The 12,032-nt window shown below is 38.3% G+C and overlaps 1 protein-coding gene across 3 annotated transcripts in view; it reads right to left on the bottom strand.

Annotated features, from left to right (window-relative positions):
* Positions 1–12,032, bottom strand: part of ZFAND3 (zinc finger AN1-type containing 3) — a 311,278-nt gene that overhangs the window by 54,738 nt on the left and 244,508 nt on the right. For 2 of the 3 annotated variants that reach the window (XM_070586016.1, XM_070586017.1), the window contains one exon: positions 3,743–3,808. The exons of the other annotated variant lie outside the window; for it this stretch is intronic. In XM_070586016.1, the coding sequence (XP_070442117.1) occupies positions 3,743–3,808 (66 nt within the window). The remainder of the gene's footprint in view (positions 1–3,742; positions 3,809–12,032) is intronic. 3 annotated transcript variants of the gene reach the window in all.

Genomic DNA, 12,032 nt, shown 5'->3' with positions numbered 1-12,032 from the left:
AAAGCAGCCTGGGACTTGGCAGCACTTTTCAGCTCTTTGCTGACTGTAGACATCCCGGAGCTTTACAAAGCCACACACACTTTCACTTAATTCTTCTCTGCTTAAATACCAAAATGATCATGATGCTGCTGTTTCTGTCCATCTAAAAGATCACACTGAGTTTAACTGTTAATGGTTCTATGTGGCTAAAAGCCAGCATCTAAAAAGCCTTTCCCACCAAGCTCACAAATACAAACTGATCTTTCATTTGCTACTATTGCTACTTTTTGCAATCTGCTTAGATTCACAGTTAACGCAAAGCAATTTCTTAAAAAGAGTTCCCTCTCTCATTTTGATGGCTGCAGACCAACCAATCAACACTGCTGTCTACCTCTCTAAATTACATACCCTCTGATCAAACAGTAGCCACTTGAAACATAAATAGAGACATCAACCACTCAGGCTTACATTCAGGCCTTGACTTATTAAACCACATAATAATGGGTCTAATGCTAATCTTTAGATCTAATTTTCAAAGCACTAAAAAGAAAATGGGGGCCGGGTGGATGGTGCAGTGGTTAAGTGTGCACGTTCTGCTTCGGTGGCCCGTGGTTTGCTGGTTTGGATCCCAGGTGCGGACATGGCACTGCTTGCCAAGCCATGCTGTGGCAGGCGTCCCACATATAAAGTAGAGGAAGACGGCACAGGTGTTAGCTCAGGGCTAATCTTACTCAAAAAATAAATTAAATAAATAAATAAATAAATAAATAGAAAATGACCCGTTTACTGGAGGTCACTAACCATTTTTGAGTGTTTACTCCTATCTAAGACATGTGGCCATGCACCTTTAATATATATATATATATATGTATGTGTATTGGCTGGTTTTAAACTATATGTACGGATTAACATACAATTATGAAATGAATGTACAAAACAGAAATTTTATTTTATTTTATTTTTTTCCTGGAAGAAGATTAGACCTGAGCTAACTGCTGCCAATCCTCTTCTTTTTGCTGAGGAAGACTGGCCCTGAGCCAACATCCATGCCCATCTTCCTCTACTTTATACGTGGGATGCCTACTACAGCACGGCTTGCGACGCAGTGCCATAGTGGCACCCAGGATCCGAGCCAGTGAACCCCGGGCCGCCAAAGCAGAATGTGCACACTTAACCACTGCACCACCGGGTCGGCCCCTCAAACCAGAAATTTTAAAAGGCTGAGATAAAGAGCTTTTACTATTTTCTATCCATATCTCATTGACTGCACATTGATATGCCTTCCTTCAGAGATCACTGACTTAAAAAACCACTTTATTCTAGCCTAAGTATCCTTTTACTAACACACATCATTACTAAGCTGGAGGCTGCTTTAGGTCCAAACTTGCATGGACAGACTGGCTTGGAGGGGATCAGTAAGATCTAATTCAGAGGCTCTTACTCGACGGCTCCTAAGAAATGACACCACTGTAAGGTAATTATTTACTGATCATCTACACCTGTGATCACTTACGCCCTGTGCTCTGGGAGAACTAGTGTTACTGTGCCCCTGATGGTAGAAGCACCATAGAGCACGTGTTAGAGGCATCAGTCCTACTGTTAAAGAACCCAGACATAAAGAATACAAGAACACTCCAGCAATGTAACATAAATAATTGGTGATGCTAAGAAAAATGCTCAAAATCCCCACCATGGGCAACCTGCTAATTCCAGAACAGACAGAAAGATAGAGACAAAAACAGTCAACCTATGGTTCTCAAAGCAAATCATTCAATTTACCTCTGGAAATCAGCAAACTCTGTCCTCTAGAGTTAGGGCCATTATTCAAAGCTGAGAAAGTACAGCTAGTTCAAGGAGCCTGAGGGGGCACAGACAGGCTTCTTGAAAAGAAGTACAGCAGGGTGAACTTGATGGCCTTTAATGTCCATGCTGAGAAATCTCAACTTTCCTCAGGCTTTTTAGGAGACGACCTGTACACTGTATTAATTTCCTTCCAAGCCAGAAATTCTCAATCTTTTTCTAGTTAAGAGTTACGTATTCACCTAAAAGAAGGCCTTGGAAATGTGTGAATGAGAGCTCAGTGCCTCACTCATCATTTCATTTACAGAGACCTAAAAATATTACCCTCAGTTCCTAGTACAGGTCTCTTTCCTAAATCTCTCACAATGACCCAATGTGCTTGAGGCTCACTCCATGACTGTTACCTGAACATGCTGGTAGTGCTAACAGTAAACCCTGCCCTCCCCTGTCCTGAGGGCCAAGAACGAAAGGAAAGAAGGAAGACTAAAGTACACTGTGTGAAGCGTTGCACCTGAAATCAAAGGGCTCTGAATGTTTTCAAGCTTCTGGCTGGAATGGGTAGGAAGCTGCCTTTCTGACTTCCCACTGGCTAATCAGGACGGTCTGTCTCATTCCAGGGCACAGTTCTCTTCTATCCCAATCAGGAAGTACTCAATGGAGGTTGGGTGCTGGGCACAGGAGGCATGAGAGCATGCCAGGACTATCTCGCGCAGCCCTGCCTCAAAACTGATCATTTGGAACAGAAGAGCAAAATTAAATTCCTCAGAGTTCGATGCCTCAATGTTACTCTGGAACTTGCAAGGAGAGGCCTATTTGAGGTTTAAGATCAACACTATGAACATTTAAAGGGGCTGAAGTTTCAGTGTAAATTTGTACACAGAAATAGTTTGTGATTTTTCTGTTGGGAAGTGAAAAGGACTTTTTAAGTTAAGAAAATACTTTGTGACATTTAGAAAAACAATACAATTATTTTGACTCTTCTAAATACAATCCTTAAGATATTTTAAATAGCAGGCAGCATTACTGGAAACGGCAAATATTGTTTAAAATAAATGAAGCTACAGGCTAAGAGAGAAATGGGCATTATTATGACTGCTCGTTAGAGAGCTACAAGATTCATGACTTCATGTTTAATAAAAATGTCACAGAGGCACAAAATTCTTTTGGGACTCCACGCATCTGAAATGATTTCAGCATACCCCATGTTTTTAAGACAAATGAGAGAAAATGATTTTCTGAAACTATTAGGATACTATAATAGTCAAGTTAAAACACTGATTATCTGCACTACAACTTCTTTCACTCTACAGCCTCTACTATTTAAATAATGTTTTTTTTTAGTAGGTCCAAGACTTAGAGAAATGAGAGACATGTTAGAAACTGAGCAATTGGGCTGGCCCAGTGGCACAGCAGTTAAGTTTGCACGTTCCGCTTCGGTGGCCCAGGGTTTGCCAGTTTGGATCCTGGGTGCGGACATGGCACCACTTGGCAGGCCATGCTGTGGTAGGCGTCCCACATATAAAGTAGAGGAAGATGGGCACGGATGTTAGCTCAGGGCCAATCTTCCTCAGCAAAAAGAGGAGGATTGGCGGCAGATGTTAGCTCAGGGCTAATCTTCCTCAAAAAAAAAAAGACAGACAGACAGAAACTGGGCAATAATCCACTGGGCATTTTCTGTATGTTTCATGCGTTAATAATATTCTTCAGCCATTAGGAAGTAGGTGAATTTGATGTCTACCTTCTTGGTTCTAGCTGCCAGCATTAACTCAGCCAATCTGACTTCCAAGAGCACCACTCCAACCTCTGCTCACACCCTACTCCCAATACTAGGCACATGATACATCACTTCACAATTGATGGAAGAAATCAGAGTACCCTGGCAAGGACACCACATTAAAACCAGTAGCTAATTTCTGTGAAGAATTCAGATAAGAATGAATGCAGATAAGAATGATGTACGTACCTGTACCACAGGATCTTTTGGTTGGTGTGATTAACGAGACATGAGCTGTGTCTGTGCATGGCCCACCTAGAAACATAAAGGCAGGCACATCAGTCAGGACATATCCTCTACATGCCCATGGCTGCTATCTTGGATAAAGAGAAACCTAAAAAGGCAGGAATCAACCTGCAAATAGGCATAAGGAAGGGTAGCAAGAAAGATACAGGTGGTAGCGGTAGTTTAACTCTAAGGACCAAATTTTAGTTCAGCAATTTAGTCTATAGATCCATATTCTTTCTACATTATAACATGTTTTTCATAAAAAATAATCGAGCCTCACATAATGTTAAGAAGTTAAAGGATAAACTTTTAACTAGAATTCTGATCCAGGTGAGAAAAAATTAGCCATAAGTCTAGGGAGATGAGTTTTTCCACAGAGCAATAAGCAGGAGTACTCCCTCTTAGGTTGATCTCAGTGGTCACTCTACCATTGAATTTACTGCAAAACTAGTCTTATTTTAAAGGGGGAGCTTCCTAAGGAACAACAAACTGCTTGTCAGAAGAAATAATGATCATTTAATAAACAAAAAGAGCACTACTGACCAAGGAAGAAAATCTAATTTAATTATAAGCATATTATATGAAGAGGGCCTTCATGGAATCTTCGTGGGCCCAAAGATCTGATGGACAGGTATAATTCAAGAGTATGCAAGAGATATAGTCAGTCAGTGGGTGAAGGCTTGACAAGCAATAATCTCATTCTGCAGAATCAGGACCACCAATAAATTCTTAGGTTGATATTGATATACACCCTGACATTGCCCATCAACCATGCCCTACCTTCTGAAATAGGAAGTTATCTTGTATAAACATGAAGACCAGTGTTCTTGACATGCCCTGGGAGGGGTAGTGGTGATGATCATAAAGGAACAGAACACACTGGCAAATGTTACACATATATTTTGAAAAGGCTCCCTAAGTGACTATGAGTAGCAAAGGGAAACATGGTTACTTGGCATAGTTGTATGTCACCTATGACAAGACTTCGTATCACTGAAGTTACCCATCAAAAAGGAAAGAAAGATGAAAGAGCTCTGAGACCTGTTCCTAGAGTTTATGCCACCAAGATCCTGGAGATCCCACCTAAGAAGTTTCTCGTTAGTCCACTCTTTCTATACCAAGGTCTTAACAGCAGCAAACCTTAGTGGGTGTAAGACGACACAGAGGGGAAATAGGAAAAAGGAGGAAAACCCAAGTAAGTGTTTTGTTAGTGTCAAAGAGCACTTAGCAAATACCTACCATGTGCCACCATGGGTTAGTCTCATGCTTAGGGAGCTTATAATCTTGTTATGAAGACAAAATTTGTGTACATAAATAAAGAACAATACATGACAGCAATAAAGAGCTGAATGGAAAATGATCAAGTGCCAAAGAATATGAGACGAGTAAGAAATGCTCAATGTAATCAGGAAGAAGGATATTCATCATTGGCTGGCATCACCTGGAAAAACTTCTCAAGAGTTTGAAAAGCAGGCAAGAATAAATTGAAAGTCAGAAAGACCAAAAGAGCAGAGCATTTCAATTTAAAGATTTTCTACAAACATCACATTCACCAGAGAAAGCTTAACATACTAAAATTCCAGAGGTCCAAATGGGCAACTGTGGCATGACAAAAGCAACATGGAGAGACAATGAGCCACAGGAAAGTCTAATACAGACTCCACATCCTTGAGACCCCTCTGAGCACTGGCTTCTACGGCTCCATAAAACGTAATAGCTTCTGCTTCCATGTGAAGGTTTTTCGTTGTTGTTGTTAAATGAAACATTATTCCTGGGAAAATACAGGCTTTTACAAGAAGTCTCAGTTTAAGTCCTGCAACCACTCCCTACTTGCTGAGTAATCTTGGATAAGTGGTCCACAGCTTCTTTAACAAAAAAATGGCGATAGTAAAACTGCCCATAAACCACAGTGTTGATGAGATCATCTGTACAAAAAGACATCTGAAACTATGAAGCTTTATATTACATATCATCACTTCTTCTTCCCTCAGACTTTATGCTCCCAAGGGTCAAGGCCCACTTTGTCATCTACTCTTGGGTCATAACTATGTGGACGGTGGGCACTTAATAGTGTTCATTAAGTGACCACTGCAAGCTGCTTGACTGAATCAGAAGAGTAATGTACATTTTTTAAAAATCTTTCTTTATTGAGATATAACATAAGAAGAATGAAATACTGGAATGAAGTGCACAAATCTTAAATATACACCCTGAAGGGTTTTAACATATATACACTTGTATAATGACCATCAAATAAAAATATGAGAACATTTCCAGAATCCAGAAAGTTCAAGGGAGCATTTTAAAAATACAGATTCCCAGACCCTGACTCTGGAAATTTTGATGCAATAGGGTGTGGTGGGCAGAGGAAGAGATTAGTGTACCTTTTTAAACCAGCTGAGCACAATGTAAATATTAACAGCTCAGTTAGTTCCAATCTCTGATAACATTTTCTCGAACTCCCAGCTCACTATCTGGCCAAGATCACCGAGTTCCCACAACACCATGAGCTGCACAAGGGTCAAGAATAGCTTAACTACCAGAATACTTTTTTTAAAAGGACATAAAATAATTCATCCAGTAAAATTATAAGAGAAGGGATAACTGGTCAAATCAAAACCCCTGAAGAAATTTGGCTAGGATTCATGAATTAACACTCTCATGTTTACAAATGCAATCTTTACCTCAGTTGTAAGCTGAGAGTTTATCCTTTTTAAAATTCCTAACAAATGAATTTCTGTAGGTTTTGGCAAATACGCAAATAACTTTAAGGCTATCTAGCATATCTCAACATGCATCATCATGAAAGTGTTCTCCAGAGAGCTTGTTAAACTAACAACCCAATCCAATGTATTCACTACATTACAGTAAAGTACAAATAGAACCATAGTTGAGCCAAAACAAATTGACAGCAAGAGTAACTGGAAGTGATAATATATCCCAGCTTTGATAATTGGACAATATTATAAACAGAGAGCTTGGAATAAGTTTGGTCAGGCTGACTATAACCTATCAAACTCTTTAAAATCCAGAACAGACGCATGTGAGCACCATACATATATTCTACACTAATTGTGCTGTCATACAAAATTCCTATACTCTCAAACAAAGGGAGCAGCCACAGGAGATTACGATTATCTACCCTTACACAATTAACTTCAAATCAGCTCTGTTAAAATGAATGTAGGAAATTAACGGCCACTCAAGGGGAAGCTTTTCAGGTTGTTGTCCACAACAATAAATATATAACATCGGTCCCATGTGGTTGTAGCAAACAAAACAATTTTGATTGTTGATGGTAAGGGTCAAAGGCAGAATATCTGCTCCACCTAGGAATGGAGCTGGCTCTTCTTTACTGGGCTTTCTAATGCCTGAGAGAGGGGCTGGCATATGGTCCCATAAGTCACTGTAAACTCTGCTCCCATTTTTGGCTCTTCTTCCTCTTCTTTCCAAGCAGCAGGGTGAACAGAGCTAATAACTAAGGAGTAAGGTGAGGAAGCCTCTTTATGACTGAGTTCTATAGGTGAATGTGTGTGTGTGTGTGTGTGTGTGTGTGTGTGTGTGTGTGTGCTGGGATCAAGGTTGGGAAAATAAATGTATTTCTAAGCACAGAACAATTCACACATTACCCTCTAGCCTATATTAGTGGCAACTGAGCTTGGAACAATAAGTTTTGGGTTTTTAAATACTAACGAAAAATCATAAAGTTCCTTGCTTAATATGACAGGCTCTGGGGATTCTGAATCAGATGATATCAAGACTAAACAACCTGAACTAACTTTTAGCCAGTCACCATGGGCACTTTTTGCTTTCTTTCCATAAAGCAAATTAAATATCTGAATTTTTTCAAGTCTCTTAATTATCTAGAGATATTTAATAACAGACTATCATTTTTCACTTGATACTACATTCAGAGAACTTTTTCCCAAGTTTCAACAACTTAAGAGTCTGGAGTTTGTAAGTAAATAATGTCTGCGGTAGCTTGTGGTTTGTGACCAGAAGTCTGAATACTCTACCTTGTCTTCTAGGGATGTTTCCATTCTTGTATTAAAGGTGTCATACATAACGCAGCACTACGGATTACTTTTGCAATTTCACATGGGAGCCATGAAATGAAATTCTTCAGCTGTATTTCCAACAACTAGAAATCTTTATAGCATTTGCAATAGGGTAGTAGATTTTCTTGGGGAAACAGTACTGATTTCAGCCTTGTAAAGTGGAAGACAGGGGTCAAATCTGCATACTAATTTCACCGTAACCTGCAAAACCAGGAGTACTGAATAGAGGTATCACATTAACTATCAACACTCACATTTCAAGCCAAAGTAGCAGAATTCTTAAATTTTCTTTTTCAGCCTCCTGTTGAGTTACTGAGCATGTCAAAAAACACTGAGCTACCCACGTAGTAGTCAATTCCATTCACTGGCTGAAGATTACGACTCAAAGAGGAAGCTGAGAATACAGGTTTGGAGGGCAGCTGCACTTAGCCTGGCAATCATTTAGGCACTCAAAATCTACGGCTGAGTAACTACAGAAAAATAGTATTTCTCCTTAACCTTGAAAATAGAGATCAACAACCTACCCAGAAAGCTTTTATTACAACAGCTGTGATGACTGGTTATTTTTGGCTCCTGGTTCCACGAGCCCTCATTGGCTGCAGTTATACCATGTGCTAAAACACATCAATTAGGACAAATGAACTGTCAAGGAGTCAGTCAGCTAAAAATTGCCAGAAGCTCAATAATCAAACAAATATTTTACGATCAGCTCTTTCATGGTAACTGCAAAACATTAATACACAAAAATAGCCATTCCTTTTGCAGATTTATAACACTTCAATATTCTTGCTTAATTAACATGACATTTACATAACAGTATCTAATTAATTTCCAACTAAAGGCACTGTGGACTAATTAGAAATGTATCATCCTTTTTTAACCAGCTTGTCAATTCCACTGTATCACAACCTGCACATTGTTTACCTTTGCAGCATCTCACTTTTCCACACTCACTATTCGAAAGGTAATTTCGGACAACAGATTCAAGAGCTACAATTCTCCCCCATCTCTAGAGATTCATAATATCTTAGCGAGAGTTGTTTGATGCGGTGTCTCAAAAAAAACAAATTTATGCAATGGAGATAGTGAAATAAACTCTACACTGTCTCCTGATGTGGCCATATTAAGAATGTAAAATCATTTTTCAAAAATATTCAAGGAATCTATATTTCTTTAGTAGTAAAATATTCCTTCTTTAAAAGTCTTCAATGTACACATGGAGATATTTTTTTAAATAGTAAACGGTAATAAATGAATCTCAGGGACAGATCGGAGTGCACAAGAAAATAAGTCCCCTCCTCAGAAAAGACAACCTATCTTCCAGCCTCACCCTAAACCAGTAATTCATGAATTGTTTTAATAAGAAAAGACACACTTAATCTGTCTGTATAATTGAGTTTGAAAAGCACCATCGATTAAAAACAAGGATACATAAAGATATAATGAGTAGGAATCTAAGAGTACAGAAAATTTTCAGCACAGATAAGAGCCCTCCCATTTCTCCAAATGAAACTTCCAAATTAAACCATTTACAAAGCTTGTTACAGAATCTAAGTGTTAATCTCTCAGAAATTCTAATCCTAACTCATTGCATGACCTCTCCCACCATTTAGATCTAAATTAGGGATTCAGGAGAAGGGAATTTTCAAAGCGGGTTAGAAGCTGCTATTGGTAGCCATCTATTTTGCTCAAAAAGGGTTTCTCAACAAAATTTCATTACCATTCTAACCTCACCCCCCTAAATAGAGTGCTGGACAGCTCCACAAATATTAGTGTGTGCATGTGAGTGTGCTTATTTGTCTACTTGCTCAATAGAAATAAAATTAAACATTCTCCCACACCACCTTCCCCAGGGAACAATACTAGGAGCAAAATGAAATCAAGAATGCTTTCCAGTTGCCCAGTACTGATGGACTCTTTTACAGGAGAGAGTGGACATCCCTTCTGGGACCAGGAGTATTTTGGAAGAAATGCTTTTTCCTGACTCAGCAATGGCCTGAGTGGAAGGGGCATCAAAGGAAGGGGCACAGTCTTATTCATCTTGGTAATCTAGCATATCAGGTGTTCAAAATATATTTTTCACTATTGAATGAAAATTATCTAGGCCAAAAGCAATTATTGGACATACACAGCTACTTAGAAGGGAAATGGAGCTATTAATAAGCACAGTTGATTTTCACTATATTTACATGTTGATCTAGTACAGCAGTTCTCAAATATTTTGGTCTTTGGACCTTTTTACACTTAAAACTTATTAAGGACACTAAAGAGCTTTTGTTTATGTGGGTTATATCTATTGATATTTACCTTATCTGAAATTAAAACTGAAAAAGTTTAAAAACATATCTCCACTTAAAATTCATGAAAATAATTATGTCAACATAAAAACATATTGTTTTATGAAAAATAACTATACATTTTAAAAAAATAATGAGAGTGGCCTGGCTTATAGGAAGACACTTGGATTTTCATATCTGCCTCTGCATTCAATCTGTTGCAATGTATTGGTTATATGAAGCATATGAAGAAAAACCACCCTCAGACAGCTATGTAGGTGGAAAAGGAAGGATCTTGTGGACACCCTAAATGGGTCTTGGGGACCTCTATAGGTCCTTGGACCACACTTTGAGAACCACTGGGACAGAACAAAACAGTGAACCTAAAGGTTAATATAACTTCCAATTTCTCTATCTCTATACTTTCCTCTACTTTCCTTATTCTGGTCCTGCAGGAAAAAATCGATACAGTAGTATAAATAATATAAAAGCTTTGCCCATTCTCAACAGAATGTTGATATTTAAGTAAATAAAGGCAAAGGATAGTGGAATAAACTCTACAGTCATAATTTCAACCCAGGACATTCTATTTCTGCTACTTCTGTAAGAAAAGTAAAAACACGTGTCATGGAACTCGGGGAAAGCAGTTAAATTTGTTCAATTTTAGTTTTCAGACATGATCTTTCACCTAGAACCCTTATGACCAAAACAAACCTTCCCATATATTAAGATACTGACAAACACCCACCACCAACACGCTAAAATGCGATAAAGTCCAATAGTAATTAACACCGAAAATCTAAGACAGCACCATCTTTGAGATCCAAACTAGAAGCTTTTTTGAGAGGTCAAAACATCACCTGGCTTATAAAGTCAGTTCTATTTTTTAGATACTTTTGTTTCTCTCTGTGACAAAGCATATTTAGTATGGATATGAAATCAGGAGCTGTCACTTCTCCAATTTAGGCTTTTCAGTTCTGACTATTTACAGGCTTAACTAAGGCCCAACTCAGATTTCTATATTTGCATTTTACCATCAACACAAGAACCAATCACATGAAAACATTACTGGTGAAACCACTCAGCATTAGGAGAGCTTTTATTTTTTTGACATAGTTCTGCTACCAAGAGCGGTTTCATAAATCTTGACTTACATGAGCAACTGAAAGGCTGCAACGCCTTCCTCAGAAAGGGAAGTGATTTGTGCATGTTCTTCCTAAGAGGCTTCAGAGAAAATGGAAAAAGACCTCTATTTAGGTCATAAGTATTGCCCTGCGGACATTTGAAAAGAATTTTGAACATAGATGCCCTTCTTCCTTGACCCTTTGCTGAGCCCCTCCTATAGGGAGCTGTACCACAGCTGGCAAGGTGTTCAGACTGACACTTAATGGAAGGTATCTTAGCCCAACCTTCTTGTTTTACAGATGTGAACACTAGCAGGTCTTACTCATACGACCTCTCTTTGTAAATAACAGTTGAAAATGTCACAATTTGAATTATGCAGAGAAGTATTTATATTGATATTTTGGAATTTAAAAAATTTCTTTCCAAGGTGGTATCCTATTGTTTTTATTAAATCTAAAGAATTATCCTTTTGATAAATCAAAAGTAAAATGGCTTATCAAGTAACAGAGCACATGAATACAAAATGCAAAGTCATAGATAGATAGTCATTTTTTGGCGCTGGTAGCTCTGAATTTTTGGAGAGAAGTTCACAAACATAATTAAAATATATTCATGTAAGGTTAAAATAACTACTAACAAACCCAAAAAGATGCCTGTAATCAGATTTTTTTCAACCAAACACTTATGTTTGGTTGAAAAACTAAAGCATAGATTTAGTTAAAAATCAGCACAGTGTAACCCATTACCTGTATCTACACAAAATAAAAACAATATGATGACTGCAAAAGGCTG

Source organism: Equus przewalskii, chromosome 19, assembly GCF_037783145.1.
Source record: "Equus przewalskii isolate Varuska chromosome 19, EquPr2, whole genome shotgun sequence".
NCBI lineage: Eukaryota > Metazoa > Chordata > Mammalia > Perissodactyla > Equidae > Equus > Equus przewalskii.
This window is presented reverse-complemented; position numbering and strand designations above follow the sequence as displayed.